The sequence below is a fragment of the Schistocerca americana genome, chromosome X, assembly GCF_021461395.2.
Source record: "Schistocerca americana isolate TAMUIC-IGC-003095 chromosome X, iqSchAmer2.1, whole genome shotgun sequence".
NCBI lineage: Eukaryota > Metazoa > Arthropoda > Insecta > Orthoptera > Acrididae > Schistocerca > Schistocerca americana.
In genome coordinates this window covers 327300974-327325986 of record NC_060130.1, presented here as the reverse complement: position 1 = coordinate 327325986, position 25013 = coordinate 327300974, and the positions used below count along the sequence as shown (strand labels likewise).

The following is a 25013-nucleotide window of genomic DNA, read 5'->3' as shown; positions in this document are numbered from 1 at the left end:
GTAGTGATACTAGTGGGGCACCTGATTGCATTTTCCGCGAGGTCCTGTTTAGCAAGACAATCTGCTGTGGAGTTTGTTAGGTTGCCGTGACCACTTAAATCATAGCTTGAAAACAGAAAATGTGTTGTACCAGTGCAGTGTACACTTAAGGGCATTAAAATTACAATACGATGAAGAAAACATGCAGAAAGTATTAAATTGGCCGGAAATGCTTGGATGTGCAAACGATTAGCATTTCAGGGCACAGGAGTAATGCCGTCTACATTCTGTATATAAGGAAAGACTACTCATTGAGAAATCATATCTCAATGTAGGTTGATTGTGAGAAGATTGTATTATCTCTTGTGTAAGAAGGACTATTAACCAGTGTGTTAGAACCTGTTGGACAGTGACAGTATCGTGACCCTTTCAGGCTATGGTTTATTGATCTGCAATATTGCTGCTTTGATTTTGAGCATACTAAATGCTATGCTGCAAGTCAAGTATCTACACAGACAGTGAGACAATTTCTGGAGCACTGTAAGCTGTTGGCACAGTGACCATTATTGGGGGGGGGGGGGGTTCCTTTGATGTAGCAGCAGTGTGTCCCAATGACGACACTGGTCACAGGATGCAACTTGTCATCTTTTCAGACTACTTATGGTTTTGCGTGCAGCATTGCCATAGTTGAAAACAAATAAGTTGCCAGGTATGGGTGGAATCCCAGTTAGGTTTCACAGAGTACACTGCGGCATTGGACCTTTACTTAGTTTGCATTTGTCAGGAATTTCTTGCCCAGCACAAAGTCACAAGCAACTGGAAGAAAGTGCAGGTGACTCCTGTATATAAGAAGGGTAAAAGAACAGACCTGCAAAATTACAGACCCATCTCTTTAACATTGTTTTGCTGTAGAGTTCTTGAACATATTCTCAGTTCAAGTATGATAAATTTCCTTGAGACAGAAGAGCTTCTGTCCACAAATAAGCATGGTTTTAGAAAGCCTTGTTCATGTGAAACTCAGGTTGCCTTCACTCACATGATATCCTGTGAACTGTTAATGAAGGCCAACAGGCAGATTTAATATTCCTAGATTTTTGGAAAAGTTTGACAAGGTGGCCCAGAACAGGTTATTAACAAAGGTATGAGCATATGGAATAGGTTCACAGAGATGTGAGTGACTGGAAGACTTGATAGGATCCAGTATGTTGCCCTCAACAGTGAGTGTTCAACAGAGAAAAGGGTGTCATCAGGAGTGCCCCAGAGAAGTGTTATAGGACAGTTGTTATTCTCATGGTTTACACACATGATTTGACGAACAGGGTAACAAGCTGCAGCTGTTTGCCAATTATGCTGTGATGTACAGGAAGATGTCATTGTTGCGTGACGGTAAATGGATATAAGATGACATATACAAAATTTCTTGTTGGTGTGGTGAATGGCAGCAAGCTCTAAATGTAGAAAAATGTAAGGTAATGCAGATGAGTAGGAAAAACAATAGAATAATGTTCGAATACAGCATTAGTAGTGTGCTACTTGATACAGGTGGATTAAATATCTGGGTGTAACATTGCAAAGCTATATGAGACGGAACAAGCGTGTAAGGTTTGTAGTGTGGAAGGCAAATGGTCAACTTCGGTTTATTGGGAGAATTTTAGAAAAGTGTGGTTAATCTGTAAAAGGAGACTATGTATAAGACCATTGTGATGCATTCTTGAGTACTGCTTGTGTGTGTGGGATCCTCGCCAGGTTGGTTTAAAGGATGACATCGAAGCAATTCAGAGGTGAGCTGCTAGGTTTGATCTATACACAGATATTGTGGAAATATTTTGGGAACTCAAATGAGAGCCCCTGGAGATAAGATGACATTTTTGATGAACACTATTGAGAAAATTTAGAGAACCAGCATTTGAAACTGACTGCACAATGAGCCTACTGGCATCAACGTACATCTTGTGTAAGGACCACGAACATAAGAGAAATTAGGGCTCATACAGAGGCATATACGCAGTAGTTTTTCCCTTGCTCTATTTGTGAATGGAACAGGAAGGTGAATGACTAGCAGTGGTACAATGTACCCTTTGCCATGCACCGTGTGGTGGCTTTCAGAGTATGTACGTAGATGTAAATGTCGTATTGATGTGTGAAGACTCAAAAGAGAATGAACATCACCAGTTTGCATTTGTCATGTTTATGGGAGCGAAGGTTTGTGGTGCCATTGGAAGAAGGAAGATTAGGGTTTAATGTCCCGTTGACAGCAAGGTCATTGGAGATGGGGCACTAGCTTGGATTGTTCCAAGGCTGGGGGTGGTATCTGGCTGTACCCATTCAAAGGAACCATCCCGACATTTACATGGAGTGGTTTAAGGTAATCACTAGTGACACTGGGTACACAACACAGCACAATTGTCTGTGATTCACATAGCTGGTAATTTGAACAGCAGCCACAACATTTTTGCTTGTGGCTGTTCCCTATCTTTGAGGTCTCTGTGACATTACGTTTCAACCACATGTTTCCCATGCTGTCTTTACCTTTCTCAATACTGAAAGCGCTAGACTGTTGCCCAGGCTAGCGTGTTCTTCAGATCTCACACCCATTGAAAACATCCGGTCATGGATTGCAGAGAGACTGGCATGCCACCACTTGCCAGCCACTAAAGTTGATAAACTCTGGCATAGGTGAAGCACTGTGGAATGACATACCTGTATCTATCATACAGCTCAGTTTCGCTCAATACCCAGCCAAATGATAGCCATTATTGCTGCTAGATATGACAGATTTGTGTAAAAAATCATATACTATTACTATGTTGCAGTATGTGCACAGGAAGTAAAATCTCTTTGTTCACTATCCTTCCTAATTTTGCAATATGAATAGCCAGCTGTGTACGTGAACGGGAGAGCATAACATTTCATATGTAATGGCTCTTCAGTAGTTTCTCTGTTCCTGCTAAGTTTTGTTCAACAGTGTGATTTCAAATTTTGCAATTTCCAGATGATCTAATTTTGTTTTGCAAAGTGAACAATGCTGTTGCCACAACACAAGTTCCTGTCCTTTTCTACAAGGACAATAACTTATTTGACTGGAATAAATTGAAAATACGGTGCATTGCATGACATGGAAGTGGTGGTTAATGCAGAAATTGCTAAACTATTTTATCACATGCAAGAAACGAACTAGTTAAGGATGCTCAATAAACGGGTGTTATTGCTTTTCATGTCAGAAGCTTCAATATAAAGAAAAATAAAAAATAAGTTAAAGAACACACAAAATGAGTTACTTAAACATTTCTGACTGTTAGTGCATGGAAAACTAAACCATAGATTACCAGAAGTGTGAAACCTCAGTAGAGTTAAGAGCTGCCTGAAATAGATCTTACTCGGTGGTGGACTGGCACCAGAGTAAGTGCTTTGAGCATCTCTGCAGTTGCAGTAGGTTGTAACAATTGGAAATCTCCTTTTTTTTCATCGCACATGGATCCACTAGCTCCAGTATTCCACTTCTCTTGGTGGTAAGGAGGGATATTTTCCAGTGGTTGGGGCCATCTAGGATTATTTATTGTTTGTTATTTCTGCATTTTCATTCTTGCTTTTGATGAAGTCATTTGCAAGATGCTGATGGTTTTCATTTACTGTTTCCTGAATATTAGTCTCAGGACAGTTGCTACATGATCATATAATGGATGAATGGGCTTGATGCCCAGCTTTGTTCTTTCCACACTGTCAGCAATTTAGTGGTGGATGTTTGGGGGAGCACTACCTGTCAGCTGATACATTTTGGCAAGTGGTGTAGACCACAAACATAGTTTGTGGCTTGGAGACCCATGTACTTCTGATCAGCTTCCTAAGGATGTTTTTTCTGGTTTCCACTTTCAGTCTTGTGGTATAGCTATGCTGCTCATATGACAAGGTGCAGTCAAGTGTTTCGGATGTTGTATAGTATCCAATTGCACTCCTCGGCAAGAGCTCCCAAGGCAATAGTGTTCATGTCTGTGTTTACCACAAGGAACATGAATTTGAGTTTTAACTGGTTATGGATGAAATTGATTCTTACTCATTGTGTTCAAAGCACCTTTCAGGCACACTTCCACTTCTGCAAAGGACTTAACTTGAGTTTCCAAAGCCATATCACCTGCATAGAGAAACTTCCTGGTGTGCTCTGGAGGTGGTTAATTACAAGTATAGATGTTAAAAGAACTAGGGACCAATACACTTCCATGTAGTAACACAATTTTTTATGCATTGCTGTCAACTTTATTATCCATGAAAGCATACATATACCCTTCTGTTTTTCTGAGTAATTGTTCAATGAGTGTGGTGAAACCATAATCCTTAGTAAATCCATAGTTTTTTTTTTTATATCAATATACAATGACTGACTGAGCACTGGCAGCTATTAGATCAATGAAGGCTGCACTTGTATCATTGTTTTGAACCAATCCTATATATACTGGGCGAGATTAAGACTCTGATATGTTCAATTCTTTCCCGGTCTGAAACCTGCTTGTCGATAAGCACTGTAAGCTGTAAGTGATTCAGCAACAGTCTGTCAAGGATTTTGTATAAATGACATGGTAGTGATGTTGGTATCAAGCTTTTGGCATCTGTTGGTGGTTTATATGGCTTCAGAATGGATGTCACATGTGATTTTTGAGAGAGGTTTCAAAGTAGTAATTGTAGAGTTCCATGATCCATTCTCTTACTTTCTTTGTGAATTGTTTTATGTGCTCCACACTGCTGTCATCTGTGCTTGATGATTCTATACTGAATGGCTGTTTATGTTCTTTAGTACAAGTTTTATGTTCTTTAGGCTGCCTTGTTTTATGGCATTGAACTCTTACCTGTTTTTCAGGCTTGATGATGTTTGGTTTGCAGGGCAATCATCAACGCCTGTACAAAGTGCCAATCTTTACACAGTCCAGTCTAGCCACTTTCACGAATAATGATGAAATGAAATGAGGAGGACAACACAAACACTCAGTCACCAGCCAGAGAGAATTTCAGGCATGGGCTAACTGATTGTTAGTGACCTTTGGATGCCATATAATAGTTGTTCAAACCTCTACAGAAGCTCTTAAGAACTCTCCATCCATTATGACTATTCTAGCTCCGATCCTTTGCCTTCATCATTTTTACCCACATGTCTTGTTTGTCTTTAGATATTGCTGTTAGGAATCATTCTCCAGCTTTGAGTTTTCTTCCTGAAAGGTTATTTATTGCAATGATTGAAAACCTTCAGTAGCTTTTCAGTGTCTGATGATAAACATTTCATATGCTGTGGTCTCCAACCTCTGAGTATTACAATACCATGAACAGTATTTCTCAGTATCCACAAACTCATCATATGAAACTGGGCCAGGCTTCGTATGGGTAAATATTCATCCAAGCATGAAGTAAATTTTTTACAGTCAGCTTTCTTAAAATTATATTTTTTAAGAAAGGGAATAATCTGTCTGAATTTCTGCATTTATTTGGCATACAATTATGCAATGTTAGGTACTGCAGCCCAACTTACTGTTTTGAGTTTTGCCTGATTTGCTCACTTTCAAAGAAAAGATGAGGATTGTAACCTCTTTTCAAGTAAGCAGAGTCAGATTGATACTGCCCAAACCACAATAGTATTTCCATTTGAATCAGTTCCCGTATATATCCATGCCATAAATGGCTGTTGACCATCACAGACGTGATGATTTGGTTCTGAAAGTGGTTTTATAAACTGTGGTCACGATGCCATTAATTACCTCCACTGTAAGAGAGTAATTTATTTTTTACTGCTGTTACTCGCATAAAGAGAACCTGTGCTATGCACGGAAAAGATGATGCTGCCTTATTGTCTATGTGGATGATTAGCTGCAAGGGGCATACATATATCTTTGGACAAGCAGTGTCATATTTCTGTGAATCTCTTGAACGCAAAGCATGTCACACGTGGTTGAGTATCTCTTTTTGATTTGTAGATGTTGTGTGATCTTTGATGCTAAGAATGGCTGTTGTAAGGTCTTTGTGGATACGAGGATGTTTATGGAGTGAAATGACCAGCTGGTAGTTAATACTGTTGCCCAGGATATGCCCAAATGAATTACAAACTCGTTCTTTCGGGAATCTTCTTTTGTGTTCTCCAATAGGTGCCAAGCTCATAATTGCTTCTGGGGAAAACCTAAGACATCATCTTATCACAATATTATCTGGCACAAGTAGACTATACTCTATTCTACAGCTAATGTCAGCTATGGCCTGATTTTCTGGAGCCTGGTACACTAGAAGAAAAGACTTAAAATCACTGCAGCATACAAAAGTGTGACTTACTGCACACCCTTGGAGTAATGATAGTTTTCAACATTAACATATTCAGTTGAAGCGATGAAGAATACGGAACAACCCGTAAGCTTTGACTGGTGACATTATCAATCAGTATAGCATCTATGATGTAGCATAATAAAAGTATAGTAAAGTCATATAGCATAATTGACTGGGAGATCTCTAAGGAGAGGTTCGGCCATCTGAACTGGAAAGGTGTTTTCCATCCTCCGCATTTGTAGGCACCTTCCCTTCATGAAGCATGAGCATTGTGCATTGTTGAAGTATAAGTGTTGAGTTTCTGTGACTTTAATGGGCGTGTATGGAGTGTGGTGTCACGTATGTTTTGGATAATGATGATGATGATGATGATGATAGAAGAGAGACGGTGAAACCTGGTGCTGGCATATAGCCTATTCTTCTTGAATAGCACTGAGGGGGCTGCTGAACTTAACTTCCCCATCTTACGGATGGATCACCATCAACAGTATTGAATACCCTCATTTCACGAGACGCTGCAGAGAGGTTTGGCATTTGATCCAGAACATTCGCACTCAGACTAGTGATCAAGAACTTTATGCCACCACCTGTCTTGCTTACTCTGCTGTAAAGGCAAAGGGAAAATTGAATTTACAATTAAATCAGTACAATGAAATGAATACTCTCAGCTGCATACAGGTGTTGATATGCGTCAACGGGGACAGTTGAAAATGTGTACCCGACCGGGACTTGAACCTGGGATCTCCTGCTTACATGGCAGACGATATCCATCTGAGCTACTGAGGACACAGAGGATAGTGTGACTGCAGGGTCTTATCACTGGCATGCCCTCTGTGAGACCCACATTCCCAATTTATTGTCCCGCACTATATTCGTAGTGCCCCTGCCCACTACACTCATTACTCGCAGCTTTACTGATTCCCGTAAGAGTTCGGTCAATGTGTGTGCATCCGCACAGAAGATGGTCAAATGGCTGGTGAAGACGGTATCTGTTCTTTCGTACATGTCTGAATTATGTGTTTGTATTGGTCATGTCCAAAAGAAGGTGGGCACCAGGTTGAGGAAGTTGAAACAAAGTTTGAGAGGCAAGAAACTTTCTGATGGTAAAACCATAAGAGGCAGGATGACAGACAAAACGATTGATGAACTGCGGCAGTATTATGGGATGGCCATTGGAAATAATACTGAGGATTTGGTGAAAATGAAGCAGGCAGTATGGGCTACCTTCTTCCACAGACTGTCAACTGATGAAAAACCAGTACACCACCTTTGCCCTCCTGGATCCGATTTATGCCTAGTACTCAAACAGTTCATACAGTCATAAACATTCCATCCCAGCAGCAGTCATGAATATCATAAAATTTATGTACAGGGACCTGCCAAATCCTGAATTACTGAAGAAGTGTTTGCATAGTCAGACTGAAAATCCCAATGAGTCGCTCAGTAATCTTATATGGCCGGCCGGAGTAGCCGTGCGGTTCTGGGCGCTACAGTCTGGAACCGAGCGACCGCTATGGTCGCAGGTTCGAATCCTGCCTCGGGCATGGATGTGTGTGATGTCCTTAGGTTAGTTAGGTTTAATTAGTTCTAAGTTCTAGGCGACTGATGCCCTCAGACGTTAAGTCGCATAGTGCTCAGAGCCATTTGAACCATTTGAATCTTATATGGACTCGCATACCAAAAAATGTTTTTCTTGGAATGAAGACACGAAAGTGGGGGATCAATCATGCTGTAATTTCTTTTAATGATGGCAACATTGGTAGGGTGAAAGTGCTACACCATATGGGAATTAATCCTGGGGCAAACTGCATCAGAGAACTTGAACAGATGGACAAGGTTCACATTGATAAAGCCGAGTATGCAGCACAGTTGGCCACTAAGGGGTCCAGAAAGAAGAAAAATCTTAGAAAAAGATCAAGAGGATGATATACAGTATGGTGCACGGTGTTTCTGAGTGACTAAAAATAAAAAAAAAAATTAAGCATATATTGAGTGAGTTACAGTCTTTTGAAACTTTAGAAGCCATTCCTGAAAATTTACATTTTCTGTTGCATATTTTGCTAAATCTCAGAAATCACTTTGAGTATAGAATTAAAATTTTCAGGGAGTAGTAACATACATATCCTGAGTCTACTGAACTAAAAGAAGAACATAATGTTATTTATAATTAAAATTATTTAGAATAATGTACAAAAAAGTACACAAAATTTTAACTGGTAATTAAAAAAATTGTATTTCCGAAAGCAGTGGCTGAAATGTAATTATTGTAGTTCAGTAGACTCAGAACATATAGTTTAATGTCCTGTAAAATTTTCTTGTCAATGGCTACAGTGGTTCCTGAATACAGGGAAGCCAAGTCACTAAATTTGAAATTGTTGGGATAGGGCTTTCCAACTCCCCTTAAGAGAAGCACATACTTAAGACATGTTATTATTTAAGCGGTAAAGTTACAGAGAACAATACAAAGAAAAATTAATATGTGTCACTTTCCAATTTCCGGAAAATGTCCAGACATATTGAAAAATGCTTATATCACATTTCACTAGCCTGGTGGGAACTTATAATTGGTCTTACACAATTCCCAAGACAGTACAAATTGTAACAAAATGAAATTATTAATGGGTTTCTACAAGTAGACACACACATAAATCTGAAATCACAATACTTTGTGTTTTGATGAAAAAAATAATTCTAAGATCATCCATACCTGACACCCACTGCTTCAGACTTTCACAAAACTTTTTCTACTTACTACTTTCTGCATGGCAATAGCCAGTGCGAAATTTCTGCACATACTTCTTGTAGCTTGAGGGGAAAAAATTGGAATTTTTTACAAACGTAAATGCTGGTGAAATTTGTGATTTAGATTGCATTATGTCAGACAGAAATAATAACAGAAAGTATCTTACTTTCAACACATCACTGTCATATTTCCCCAGATGTTACAGAAGGGATGTATCTTTATTGGAAAAAAATTAATAACGATTCTTGACTTACGGAAATGTAGAAAATCATCTTAAGGTGGTGTGGTCCAAACAATGATTTTTAAATAAGTAAAACACTTTCTGATAGCTGATACAAGATTTATTTTTATCAAAACTATGATATTATTAACAAAAATAGAAAAATCACCCTGAGTTTTGATAGATATTGGATGTTCATTTGACATATATATCACATCATTGTTCAGAAGATCGTTCAGATCAGATTATGTAAACTGACATCTATAGTAAGGCTGCATCATGAAAGTACGGAGCCAAAAGTTATAAATTTAATTGAAACATTTTCATTACATGGGTGAAATTTATTCAGGGCGTCTTTGAACTACAGTTATTCTAGCAACACTTGTGTTAATTTAAAATGTACATATTCAGCAGTGAAACTGTCAATGAAACTTCTTAAGAGAATATGTGTTTTTAATCCACTGTGACAAATTATATTCTGGTAACTTCATATCTTTAACCATTAAAGTAATACATTCTACCTAATGATGTTGATTTAGGTACACCAACCGCGCACAAAATGTGACTTTTCATGCTTTCCCGGCGGATCTGTTGCAAATACGCTTCTTGGGTTTGCCACCGGATCATATTGTGTAACTCACAATATTTCATCTATGCAACTGCTCGACATTATAAGCTGCTGCTGTCACTGCTGCAAGGCGCGACTGATGATAATCGCTCGGCGGCATCGGAATTTATCATGCCGGGAGCAGGCACTACGTGTGTGCAGGAAGACTCTGCTAGTTGGAGGAAAGCGGCACTCCTGGTGCACCCTGCTGGGAGCCACAGAAAGGCCATCAGCGTGTGTGCTATGGGCAATGGCTGTGCTGCCGGACGCTCCTGCAGTTAAAGTCTAAAGTCTGAACTAAATCTCCGTTGTGCATTGTGTCACTTGGTCACTTGATAAATCGGAAGTTCTTTTTTTCGCTGTTTTGATTTAGGGGCAGGCAGTGCTGGATTCCAGGCAGCACTTAGTTGAAAACCTGCATCCCTTGTAGATAAGATTGTCCACTGTATGGATATGTATGGCCTCCTTAACAACAGTCCCAGAAAGATGATACTGGGGATAAAATTTCCATCTGTTCGTAAAGTGTACTATGTCCCGTGTCTAGGCAATGCTCCGCTACCGCTGATTTATCAGGTTGCCTCAGGCGTTGGCTAGTAGCAAAAAAGGAATGCTCAGCATCAATAGAAAAATTTTTAAAGCTTTTTCTGTTCTTATTTTGAGAAGCACATCCACCAGTGAAATAATACATTTTCTTCACTTGTGGGAAGTGCTCTGCCAGCCACATAACCATTTCTTTCTGGACAGAATTCCCATATCATTACTTATAAAGCAGTGGTTCGCTATTACCAATGTACTTTTTTCGTTTACCACATAAACACACACAGGATGGATTGTGCAGCTGCTTCTTGTTCAGTGATAACTCTGCATTTCATTCTGAATTACAAAACAGTAGTTTTCAGCAAAGTACATTAACAGAATTGCTTTTTCTGGGGTTAGATTTTCTTTCAATATTTTCAATGACACTTAGATTAAATGAGTGTGATTTAAGTGCCTGTAATTTTGTTACCAATAATATATATTCACCAACAGTTGCAAATTGCTTTACCAATTCTGCCCGATGATCCGTGTTTATCTAGTGGCAGAACTGAATTTCATCATCAGCCACAAGCAAGTGTGTTCCGCATCCAAAAGGACACACACACGCACGCACACACACACACACACACACACACACACACACACAGAATGAGTACTGGCAGCACCAGCTAAAATACACCACTTTGGTCTTAGTGAAGAAAATTTAGAAAGGAGTACAGTTCTCTTTAAGTTGCAAAGGATGAGTCTTTTTTGCATATATTCATTCTCCTGAATTCTAACTTTGTCTTTTGCTCCTGGTAACATTCAAGTATATTTGTCATTTTGGTAGAAATCGGTGACAATCTTTACCACTTCATCAGCAATAACTTCCCCGTTTTTGGTGTAGAGATTGATAAAATACCTATTTCTGTTTTCAGTTTCCTTGCTTGTCAAACCACATACTCACTCACATTGAATTCTGACAGTTTTATTTTGACCAGGAGGGCAGAGTTAAAGTTCAAATTTGAGTTTTTTCAGGTACTCTTACACTAGCCACTTTTTTTTTTCATTAACAATATCATGGCATCAAAATCTTGGCTTTGTTATCAATTTCATCATCAAATTTTTCTTCTCTGCAGTCAAAATCTTCATTACTGCAATCAATGCCCGACACACTTTTCTTTCCAAAACATGCTTCACTGTTTCTAGCTTCTTTTTGCAATATGTAGCCTTGCTGTGATTTGGAATGGAGTGAAGTGTTAAGGGAGAGCACCCAATATCATATAAAGATTTATTTGCATCCTCGATACTTTGTCTTTTTAGTACTGATTCATGAAATTCACTTCTGGGTCATCTGTGGCATCACTTTAATTTCTTATCACTGATGTTAGTTTTCTGTTCAAAAATCTTACGACGTGTTGTGCACAGTTTTTAGCCTGGCTTTACATAGATTCTTTTTGCACTTAATGTTTTAGACAAAGACAAGCAAACTGACCTCAAAGATTTTTGGACTGTGTGTCTGTGTTTTTTGAAAGCTTCACAAGTTCTCTGATGACTTTCAAATACTTTTAAGTAATGTTATCTAGTCAAATGAAAGGAAATAAGTTTTCACACTTAAATTCAACTAGCCTACCTAGAATGGGTTATACTTAAATATGCTAATTTGATACCCTTGCATCTGAAGCAGTGAGACAGTGAGTGGATGACCAGTTCCCATCACACCAAACAGTATTTTGATTTCAGATATGTGTGTCAATTAGCAGAAGACCCATTAAAATTTTTATTTTATTAGAAAGCTTAAAATGTAGGCGATTATTTAAGACCAAAATTAGGTTCCCAGCAGGTTGGAGAAATGTGACACAAGCATTTCTCAACATCCTCGCAATTTTCCTGAAATCGAAAATTGACATACATTAATATTTTTTTAAAATTTTCATTGTGACTTTACTGCTTCAATAAATGGATATCTGTTGACTATATGCCTTACTTCTGGGGGGGGGGGGGGGAATCCAAATCAAAAGCTCCATAAACACCAGGGTTATGGGCAGTTATGTAGATAAGTACCATTTTGCATTGACATCCTTGCAGAGCCCAGTTATCAGAATGTCACTACATTTAAAATTCGATATAAAATAAAGTTGTAGTCTGACATGAAAATGAGTTTGCAGAAGTTCCTGTGTTATAAGTATAAGCAAATGTGCATAGTTTTGTGAAAATCTGAAATAGGGGTTACAAATCCATGAATTATAGCGTGTTTTGATGTGGAATGAGCCTTATGATGTAGTAGTAGTAGTAGTAGTAGTAGTAGTAGCAGTAGTTGTTGTTGTTGTTTCATTTATCTATCACTTTTTGAACGATATTGGACATGTAAAAGCATTACAGTTTAAGAACAACAGAGTAATGTATTTCACATACACGGGTGTCTACATTCTTACCGATCTAATTTGACAAGGATGGGACAAGTAGTCATCTGTGGCCTTATAGTAGGAATGTGAAGTAATTTAGGTAAACCACAGAAAACCTAAATCAGAATTGCCAAATGTAGATTGACATCTCCATCCTTCCGAATTCAAGGCCTGTCTGTTTAAACCAGTGCTACCTCAATTGATTTATCCCAAATGTACCATATTGTTTTGCTAGTAAGTTATTTAATAATGTAATGGGCTAATGCTACACTGCTCATTTCTCGCTATCAGTCTCTGCGCTCACTATTTTATAATGTCACACAACACATAGTTTGAAAGTTTTATGATCTAACATAAAACTTGTTGTTGTTGTCATTGTTGTTGCCATCATCATCATCATCATCATCATCTATATTTTTATTTACTTGTTGATGTAAATATAGTAGGAACATTGTGGCAGAATGTGACTAATTTAGGACTAAAGGAGACCACTCACAGAATTCTATGAGCATTGAGACATCAACAGGCACACACAAAAAGGGCCGGCGCTAGGATTTTTGGGCCCCAGGTAAGAGTTCTTAGTCCCCTCCCCCAATATTTTTTCTCAATTTAATTTCAGTTTTTTTTTTGATAAGGTCAGAAAGTTTTAATAAAAAAGGTGAAACAATGACATTTTTTAGAAACATTTTCAATGCTTGCCGTTTACATTCACAGCATCAAATGGTGTACAAAATTATATACTCTTTCCAGCTTTTTCAGATGTGAACTCTTTTATAATCCTACTGTAATCTAATGAGGAGGCTTAACTCTGACTATTGTAATCATAGCTAATGTGACAAGGTACTCTTGCCCCATTACAGTTCTCAAACAGTTCTTAACTTTGCAAGAGCACTGGATGACTGCTCTGCTTGGGCAACAGTAACAGGCAAAGTGCAGAAAATAATAAGGCTACCATTATATATGGAAACATGCTATTAAAATTGTACTTATGAAGTGTGTTGAGAAGGCCAGAGGGGGAAGTGGCTCAGACCCAAAATTAGCTGCATGAATCTTCTTTGATTGCAAAATTTCTTGTTTCAAATCCTGCTTATTAACATCTATACTGTACATAGATCCCATGTTTTCTATGCTTGCTGATAGTGTAAAATTGTCTAGGTTTATTTAGTTCCATAAGAAATCAAATGTGTCCATAATGTTGTCTGTGGCAGCATATCTTATAGTTAAGTTTGCTACAACTGTATCTAGAATAACATTGAAAACATTTAATTTAAAACTGTCCTCTGGGCTCCGGTTGAAATCTTCACCTGGTGTTTCATCTACAGAGTGGTTTCTATTGCCTTACCATTTCTCTGTACTGTGAGTCTTTATGTTTGTCTAGAGATATTCCAAAATTTTCTGCTCCCTTGCAAGATTTTGTGTAAATAGTATCCCAGCTATTTTTCAGTTTACTTCATTCTTCCACTAGACTCGTAATATGGTCATTTTCAGCATCTGTTGTCACTTCCCTGGCTTGAAGCACATTATTATGTGTATTGCAGCTAATACTTTGTACCACATTGAAGACATCAAGACACACTGATATGATTCCAAATATTTCTGAATCTCACGTAGTTCAGCACATGCCCCTGCAGTCAAATTAAAATTAAAAGAAAGTTCAACTGCCCTTTGTAATTCTGGCAAATGCATACCAGGTGGACACATGGCATCAATCCACACAGACCATCTTATTTCCAGCAGTTTATGAAGGGTTGATCCAATATTTTCTTTTAAAGGGGCCCTCACATGTTCAATAATATTGTCAAACTGTCAATATACTGACCACCTGAGAGCTTGTATTGACGTATTGTCAGTCCTAGAAATATTGATGAGCAGTATTGATGGACCTCAAAATATTCTCAATATTGTCAATACACAGTGAACGTTTTAGGTCAAATATTGACTGTTTGACAATATTCTTCATTCAGATGTTGCCACAGCTTCATGAACCAGCCGTGTGGTGTTAGTGTGCACAGTTTATTTTTTTCAATTTGCCGTGGTATATATCATACCTTAGGTTCAATTTTTGAGGAGTCTTATAACACAAAAAAAAATTTAATAGGCTTGTGCAAGGGTAATCATTGTATATGCCACTTCAGGATGATTCATGGAGGATTCTCTATAACATGGATTATTCAGTAATTTGGAAGTATAGTATAGATTGTTGTGTCACACAGCAGTTTTGCAAAACACTCCCATTGCGAAAAATATGCCATATATATGCAGTGACTAGTAAGATGTCTGGGAAATGCATGTCAGTTTCACCAAATTATCAGAAAGTGCAAAAAGTTTGATGTTAATTTCCTGAACAGGTCCTTGCCAGGCAGATATAATTGCTTCATAGGTTTCCATAGAATTTTACTAATTTGATATTACAGAACTAAACTTCAAGCATTAGAATGGTCTTTCTGTTGCCAGACATCTCTAAGTTAATCCTAATCTCTTGTCTCATATGCAATTGCATCTGTCATTAACATATTTTGCTTTTTTATTTTATCTCTTACCAACACTAATAACTTGTCATACATTGCAGAACTCATCAGAAAATAATGTATAAAATCTTTTGGGTCCATGATTCTGATTTAATTCAGAAAATTAACATGTGACCAGTGGCCCCTTTTTTCAACCAATCTCGGACCCATTTCCTCTTTCTCATTGTTTTCTGTTGCTTGCAGGCGATAGCTAATATAATTGCAGCACATGCTTTCTTCTGGGCACTCGATATTTTACCCTCATGAAATCATGTTGCCAGAGGACAGTTTTTTGTCAATATTACTGAAGGTGTGTGGTCGCTTCAATATGTTGATAGTTTGACAAACTAGTATTATCAATACAAATTGAACGTGTGTAGGTCCCTTAAAACTTTTTGTCCTTGGGGACTAGATTGAAAAAAATAATGTTTTCGAAAGAAGTGACTGGATCTTCGCAGATATCTGGAGCATGGACACCACAAAGACTTAATGAATGAGCACAGCAAGGAGGAAAAAAATAACAAATTGATTTTCTTGTGGTATTTGTGCTTGAGCTCCCTGATAGTTGCCACTCATATGAGTGTAGTTCATGTTCTCTTAACTGTGCTGTAAGCCATAACATTTCAGCTAATTGCAAATGATTTTATTGATTTAGACCATCTTTGGGTCACAGTCAACAAAGTAAAGAAAACACTCTCTAATTCAGAATTGACTTTCTTGTTATTCAGTACTTAGGCCTCTTAACTAAATAGGTTGTTTAACAGTTTCCGTTTTTTTCCTACTATTGTTTATTTTCTCCCTGCAGGTTATGATGTACACGGAGTTTTTATGAAGAATTGGGATGTAATAGACGAGACTGGTGCCTGTTCATCCCAGAAAGATGAAGAGGATGCAGAATGGGTTTGTAACAAGCTACAAATTCCATTTCATCGTGTAAATTTTGTCAAAGAGTACTGGATTGATGTGTTCAGGTAATTTTTCTTGGAATAATTACTTTGTATGGATAGTTTGGTTGAAATAAGGCCAATGTAGAAGTAACTCACATAAGAGTGTAGGGGGGGGGGGGGGGCAGAGTTGAGTCCCATTTGACCATGCACTTTTAAATTATCACAAATGATCAAAAATAAGTGAACAATGCCCTTTATTCCTTGAGAAGAGAAAGGTACAGAAGGTAATGTTAGTGAGGTATCTAGAGGATTAAATGAGATGAATAGCGTATACTAAAGCAAAGATGACCTGCAAGGCCTTGAAAATTCCTGCAGTCATATGTCAACTCCAGATTTTAAATCACTTGTAGTGTAGGTCGATGCCCCAGTTACAAACTAGAGTTAGGGCTAATTAATTTTGGAAAGAAACCTTTGTCACACAAATGTGTCTAATTACACTTGTGTAATTGAAAAAAGTTGTACCCATGAGGAAATAGGCTGGTTCCTCAAAATGAGTGACAGAAACTTTCAGTAAACTGTCTCAAAGATAACATTATTTTTTTGGTACTCTAATAATTATTTAAATAAACATAAATTTTTAATAAGACACATTTCCACGTTGGATCAAAAAGTATAAAATCATTTCTCTTAGCCCCATAGATGTTCCTAACTGCCTACAGATAGACTTGAAAATTTGTGGTTGTGAATTGTTAATAGCTGTGAAAATACTTCTAAGATAAAAAAAAAAAAAAAAATGTGGTGCCCAAGCGATACACAATTGATGTACAAGTAGTTCAACCCTATACTATTATGTACTGCATATGCCCATTGCTTCCTCCTCACTTTCTTTCCATCTCCTCCCCCCTCTCTCTGACCAACGCCATCTTCCTCCCTATATCTGCCCATCTCCTTCTCCTCCTGCCTGTCTCTGTGTTCATCTCCTCCTCCACCATTTTTGTGTCCATCTCCTCCTTGTCAGTCTATCTCCTCCTTATCACACTTCCTGTCCCTCTCCTCCTCCCCGTCTCTCTCTGTCCACCTCTCTGCCTGTCTCTTTCTCTTCCCTCTCTCCTTCTCTTCCCTCTCTCTGTACATTTCCTCCTGCCCCCCTTTCTTTTCATCTCCTCCTCCAACATTCCTCTGCCCATCTCCTCTTCCCTCTCTCTGTCCATCTCTTCCTACTCCCTCTCTCTGTCCATTTCCTCCTCCCCTTTGTGCCTGTCCGTCACCTCCTCCCCCTTTTCTCTCTGTCCATCTCCTCTTGCCCTCTCTCTCTCTGTCCATCTCATGCTCCCCCTCTCACTACCTTTCTCCTTTTCCCCCCTTCTCTCTGTTCATCAGGTATACCTCCTGCATTGCAGCATGCCATGCTTTGCCAATCTTTTTCACCTCCACCCAAACTCCTACTGAAGAGACCGACAAGAAAGTAAGTTAAACATGAGTGAATATTTTGGAGTGGGAAGGAACATAGGAGAGGCTACACTTCGGCTTTAGATAGAGCCGGTGTGCGCACAAGTTTCGAGGCCAGATGCAGCTGTAGCTGCACAAGAGTGGAGTGACACAATCTGACCAAGATGAGAGACACATATTTTGTTAACACTGTTGGAGCTCCAGCCCAAGGGCTGGCTGGGGGAAGAATGGTAGTGTGCATCATGATGGAGGCATATCCCATTAGGGCAGTCTGCGTCTCAACATGAGGAGTGACATTGGTGTCAATAGTAGCAGTCTGTGAACACAACACCTCAATAAGGAGGAAAGGGGAGGTGGGCACATGCTATGAGGTGGGCACATGCTAAAGAGCATAAAGACTTTTACAGAGACAGTGAGCATGTTGCAGACTAGGGGTTACTTAGGCCAGACTGCTGCAGCCATCACCCTATGAAAAACAAAACTGCCTAGAAAACAGCACTGAACAGACAGACACAGACAGACAGACAGACAGATAAGAAAGTGAGTTATTAAAAACATGCTAAAAAAGCTAACTATATGTCTTCCCTTCTATAAGTTGTAGATATCTTCTCTGAAGAAAGGAAAAGGTGCCAATAACATTAAAAGTTAAGCAAATAGAGAAATTGATATGTGTAGATTTCATAGTGGCAGAGTTCTCTGGAAGAAAATACTGTTACTTGGTTTGAAATTTTTGTGAAGGAGCCAACACATCCAAAAGCCATTGCTGTTTTCTTTGTGCCCTCTCCACCATACCAGAAAGCAAAGCATAGGGATAAAAAGAAATTTTATTGGTTATTTGGCTCTTTTGTTGTACTGGAATATCATTGAATTTAGGAAAAACATCGACAAAGATCGATTTTTGTGTGTGTGTGTGTGTGTGTGTGTGTGTGTGTGTGTGTGTGTGTGTGTGTGTGTGTGTGTCTGTGTCCAACAAACTCTAAGCCCAGTGACACATGTGTTGAAATCTTTGAACGGATAAAGATAACTCCTTTGTATGTATCACCCCATCATCCAGTGGATGATGAAGCTCGTTGGGGAAATATTCTGATCTTTTTCAAATTGGACATTGACTCCATGTGCATACTGACAAGAGCATTCCATTGAAGATTCTTGTCGTGGTCTTCCAAGAGGCCATTAGGATGGTAATTAGTGCATACTGAATTGTCCCTGAATCTGCTGTGTGTGCTGCAGCAGCAGAATCACCTCTTGCAGTATGACACCACCTGCAAAACATGCTACAGTTTGTTGTCAGTCAGTGTTGTTGTCCATCCATCTTTTGTGTGGTTATTTAAAAATTGACTCCATGCTGCATGACCGAGTGCCTCCTAGCTTCGATAACCATCTTGGCACTGGCCAGCAGGTGAATGGTGATGCCTGGTGAATGCTATGTCACAATGCTGGGTCAGTATATTGCCGCAAGTGATCCATTTGATGGCATAGTGTCCGTATGCATAGGCTCATGTCTTTACACTCGTCTCCCCTCAAAGAATTCGGCCCACGAAATTCATTCTGTTGCTTCATCTAGAACAAGTTGATTCCTTAGTTCATTGTAAAAGCTTCTGGTTAGTGTTCAGCTCATTACATATGTAATAGGCTACCTGTAACACTTCAACAGCTGAGTGTCATCCTCTCGGATGCAGGGCATTTCTAGCATTGATTGAACTGTAGTTGGGCTGCTGTGATTGTGTGTGTGTGTGTGTGTGTGTGTGTGTGTGTGTGTGTGTGTGTGTTGTCCATAGCAGCGGGATAACAAATCACAGATGGTTGAGAATCCTATCTCAGAAGGTTCTTGCTGTAACTACCAGTTTTGTGTGTGCACTGCTACATAGTTTGTGCATGAAGTTTGTGCTTGATTCAGCCACTAGAAGCCACCCAGCGTACTAATACGACAGCAGTTGCGTGTGCAGCCTGCTGGCTACGCGCCATTTGAGAATTAATGTCTATATAGGCTGGAGTGCAAGGCTGAGCCAGCCACTTGTGTATTGCTAATTGTATTGTACTTTGTCTTTCTTGAGTTAGAATAGTTCTACTAATGAATGAAGTTTTTTCACAGCTAGTTGCATTGTATGCTTCGACTTGGTGATAATTATTCCAGTCTGTCAGAGAACAAAACAAATGAAATACATGGATACCTTTTTTCTGTGCCCTGCTCTGTGTAAACAATTTTTGGGTTCACTTATGTTTTGAGTTTTAAGTGATGTCAGACCTGTTCATTTTTATCAGACTTTTAATTTGTGTTTTTAGTCTGTTATGTGGACATGGTTGCTTGTAATTTTGTCCTAATGAGTAACCAAGCATAAAAAGTGTGAACATTAAAACGCATATATTTTACTGTGATTACATTTTTAAATATACGTGTAGGATGCTAATTTTCAATTATTTTTATTTATGAACCAGTCTCCCACAAGGGTGTGTCAGTTTTTCACTCGGTTTTAATTCTGACATTTTAACGGTGTTTGTGGACAACTGGCTGAGTATGTGGTTTCCATATATGCCTTGTTACTTTATGGCTGCCCATTTTGAAATGTCTTAAAATGCAAACCAGAAAAGTAAGAGGTAATGTTCTACAATCCACAGAATTAGTTATATTTGCAGAAGCTGTTATGGATAATCATGATCGATAATTTGCTTGCTATTTCAAAATACAACAAAAGAAACCAGCTCCTCATCCGTGCCCTGAAGACCCAGGAGATGTTGATTGGCCTCTGTGTCATCCTCTGCCATTTGGCATTATGCAGAAGCAGTGTAGAGGGAATTTGGTCAGCCCACTGCTCTCCTGACTGTGTTGCTGACTTCCCAGATCCTGGAGCTGCTACTTCTCATTTAAGTATAGGTCCTCAGTAAGCATCATGAGGTTGAGTTCATCCAGTACCAATCTCCCACCATGGAAAAATTGTTGGCAGTACTGGTACCGAAGCTAGGTCCTGCACGTCATAGCCACTGACACTGACCACTGAGGTGCAGAGGTGGGTTTCAACATAAAATGCCTGGAAAAAAAAGTGACGCATCAAAAAGGAGAGGAGAAAACAAAACTTCACGGATTGAGAGAATGTATGATGGTATTCTGATGATTAAGATATCAAGTCCAATTTACGAAAAAATTGGCAATTTGAGCCCACTTTCTGGTATGATGTTGCACCCCCTCTAGCTTGGATGTACACACTGATTTGATTGGGAAAGGCATTGTATAACAGTTGTATCCTCACTAGAGGCAAGCTGAACCTCACCTGTTGTAACAGGTCCTCGATATCCTGGATGCTGGCAGTGGAACAGAGTATGTTTCCAAGTATGTCCTACATATTTTCTATCAGGGATAGATCTGGATATCTCAACATCATGCTGAGAGATCACAGTGATATGTGTCATATGTGGACCAACACTGACCTATTGAAGAATGGCACTATGATACTGTTGCATGAAAGGTAACACATGAGGATGCAGGATACCTATGACCTAGTGTAGTGGCATCAGAGTTTCCTCAAGCACTACCAGCCATGACCTGAAATTATACCATTATATATATGGTGTCTGTTCTTTTGGACGGGCCCAACAATCGAATTACACAGCCTTACATTCAAACAAAAGTGAAATTTGCGTGACATAGCTACTTTGGGCATTGAAATAATTTGGCAGCTGCACTTGAAAATTTGTGACTGGATGGGGACTTGAACCCAGATTCTCTGCTTCTCACAAATGGTCACTTTGACGGCCTTGGCCATCCAGACATGCTTCTCATCCAGGTCAAATTCCCAAGTGATTGATGTTGTGACCCCGTTCACTTTTGCCATTGCCTGTAGTGTCATCATTTTCCCACAAAGGGACAAATGATGATTTGCATGAAAATGAATGGGTTCACAAGAGCAGTGGTTAGCAGCACTTGGAATTTGATTTGGACGGGAAGCAAGCCTGGATGACTGAGGTGGTCAAGGCGATTGTTCGCTAGAAGTGGATTATCCGTGTTTGAATCCCAACCCAGTCTCATATTTTCAAGTGGAGCTGTTGAATTATTTCAGTGCCCAAAGCAGCTACATCATACAAATATCACTTTAGTTATGAAATCATACCCGGTGGCTCCTCACACAGTGATGCACAGGAGTAACACTGCTGTACCTCTTCAAAACTGGAATAGTGGGCCTCTCCCCAGGTCACCACTACACTTGCCGATGATGGTCATTTGGGTGCAGAACTGCAATTCATCACTGAACGTGATGGAATGCCTTTCATCAGCAGTCCATGCTTCCTGGACATGGAACCACTCTAAGCGCAGCCGTTTATGTTGTGTTAATAACAGACTATGGATAGGATGGTAATTCCCTTGTCTGGCTGCTGCTAGTGTCCAACCATAGTGTGGGACGACACAGAATTTTGCAGGGAGGCCATTCCTTGTTCTCAGAAGGTAGACGCAGATGTGAAAGAGTTGCAATGGGCTTGGTGCACAATATGGTGATCCTCACTTGTTGTGGTCAGATGTGGTTGCCAGAACTGTGATGACAAGTATACCTGCCCTGACATTCCCAAGTAGTTCAACATCGAGACATTGTCACCTACAAATGCTCCAAAAATATGGATATTGCATGATTTGACCAGCCAATCAAATGAGACCCACAGTGAGGCCCCTTTCAAACTCTGTCAGGAGATGATAACACTGTTTCATATGAGTATGCAGTATCGCCTTGTCCTTCACAGTGATTACTCAACTTCTGGCACCTATTGCTTCCCTTGTATCACCTGCCAGGCCTAAACATGAATAAAACTGATACATTCTGGTAGCTCTTCTACTTGCCACAGAAAGTTGCAACTCTAATGATTTAAATACCTGCTGATGGTGTGTACAGATATGAAGTTATATTGACATCTAAGCATGTCTTCTTGGTGCTTCACTCTCTTTGTGAGGCAGTGTATAATGGAGGTTAGTTAACATTATCCAGAAATAAAATTGCAGTGAAAACATATCTACAGCAAACTGGCTGTGGCAATCCAACAAAACAACTATTATTTAAAACAAATGTTGATGGTGTTGAGACAGCAACCAGCCACAAATTTATTTTAGGTTCCTTTATTCAGAAGGTACCATTATACCAGTTTCGAATCATTACAATTCATCGTCAGACGGATTTCATACTTTCATTAGAACATGTGGTGCATTTTTTGTTGATTAGTGGTCCTAAAATATAAATACATAATTATACGCACGCCACACAGATGGTTGCATTACAGATTTGCATTGGGATGTGACTGACGTGAAATGTCGGTTTGGAGCATTTGTTTTCATAGTTGGATGAAAACTACTACGCTATGAGCGCTTTTCGCTTGTTGTGTTAAGAGATAAGTAATTTAGCTATAATTAATTGTTTTTGCTGTATATTCTATAGTATTTACATGCATTAGTGTCATATAGACTTGATAAATTGAAGGTTTCAGTTTTTATTTGCATCTGAATAGGAAAAGCGAAGTTTCTGTTTAGGACAGTTTCACGTGTACGCAAATGTTTGTTTACATTCTTAACGGACGTTAAATACACTAGATTATCAATTAATTCGGTGTACAATACTCAGTATTTATGTTTATTAGTGTCATTTAGACTCGATACATTGAAGGTAGCAGATTTTATACGTTTTATTAGGAAAAGTGATACTGACAGTGAATTCTAACCTCACTTGTATACGTTTGACTAGCACAACCTGCGAGTGTAAACAGTTAAGCTAACATAAAATACACGGTAAATTAGTGTTACACTACAATATCTGAGCAAATCTGTGTTATAATACAACTGCTGAGCCCTTCTTACATACGATTTAGTTAGCAGAAAGCTAAAACTCACCTCGCCATCTGCTTAAATTCCTTAGCTTGTTGACCGAGTGAGGTGGCGCAGTGGTTAGACACTGGACTCGCATTCGGGAGGACGACGGTTCAATCCCGCATCCGGCCATCCTGATTTAGGTTTTCCGTGATTTCCCTAAATCGCTCCAGGCAAATGCCGGGATGGTTCCTTTCAAAGGGCACGGCCGACTTCCTTCCCCATCCTTCCCTAATCCGATGAGACCGATGACCTCGCTGTCTGGTCTCCTTCCCCAAAACCAACCAACCTACCTTAGCTTGTTGTGGGGTTTAGTGATCATGTACTGTAAGCCCATCGGTTCCTGTAGAGTAGAATTCATATTTATGCTTTACTTTCTGAACTCTTATTGTTAGCTAAAGGTTTTATTTTGTACCTGCATCTGTCAGTGTACAATGCTCAGTATTTACCTTTATTAGTGTCATTTAGACTCAATACATTGAAGGTAGCAGTTTTTATAGTTTTATTAGGTCTTTTTTGCATGTTTGTTTACATTATAAATATGAGGGCTAATCAGTAGGTGTAGCGTATCGTAGGTTACTCTTTAATTCTTTAATAATATTCACTAGATAGCCCATAGCAGGAAAATAAGCTCCAGATCTAGCTTCTACCATACTACTTTATTGTTTTTCATTGTTGAGTGTCCTTTCTGCCAACTAGAGTGTAGTTGTTAACCTTGTGTGGTAGTAGGTTTCCTTAAGTTTCTTATAGTAAATCACATATTAGCTAGATGGATAGGGACTGTGTCTGTTGTGTGCAGGTGCAGGAGGAGTTGGCCACAGTCCAAACACAGCTGGAAGCTTTGTTGGTCACAGTCAGCAGGACCAAGAGTGCCACCTTGAGATGCGGTGGGGATGGGGTGCCTGGGGCAGCCTCTGCTGTACTAGATGTGCAGGGGGGGGGGGGATGTCACAGCTCTGTCATTGAGCCAACCTCAGGTGCAACTGAGCTGGCTGGCACATTCTCACTTCAGTGCGGGTGGAAGACTGTGTCGAGGTCTCGAGCCTCAAGGCAAAGGCTGCATGGGGGATGCAGGCTCCTCCCAAAACCCATGCACTTTGCTAATAGATTCAGTGTGCTATCTGATGCTGTGGGGGGGGGGGGGGGGGGGGAGACTGAGCTGGATCAGGATAGTGGCCGCTCCTTCAGAAAGGTCTGAACAGGCACGTGGGGATAGGGGTTTGTTAGTTACTGGGAGCTCCAATGTTAGGCAGGTCATGGAGCCCCTCGGGAACATAGTGGCTAGGGCAGGGAAGAAGTCCAACGTTTACTCAGTGTGCTTGCTGGGGGTCCTTGTACGTGATGTGGAAAAGGCTCTTCCGGCGGCTATCAAGCATGCAGGGTGCAGCCAGCTGCAGATTGTTGCACATGTCAGCACCAATGATGCCAGTCATTGGGGTTCCGAGGAAATCCTTGGGTCCTTTCAACATCTGGCTAAATTGATTACGGTGGCCTCCATCTCTCGAGGAGTGGAAGCCAAGCTGACAATTTGCAGCATTGTACCCAGGGTGGACCAGGGTCCTGTGGTCTG

At 39.6% G+C, this 25013-nt stretch overlaps 1 protein-coding gene across 1 annotated transcript in view; it reads left to right on the top strand.

Moving 5' to 3' along the window:
• The window catches only part of LOC124555762 (mitochondrial tRNA-specific 2-thiouridylase 1), an 89645-nt gene that overhangs the window by 5284 nt on the left and 59348 nt on the right, over positions 1 to 25013 (top strand). Inside the window, exon 2 of the mRNA XM_047129802.1 lies at positions 16077 to 16242. Within this exon, the coding sequence (XP_046985758.1) occupies positions 16077 to 16242 (166 nt within the window). The remainder of the gene's footprint in view (positions 1 to 16076; positions 16243 to 25013) is intronic.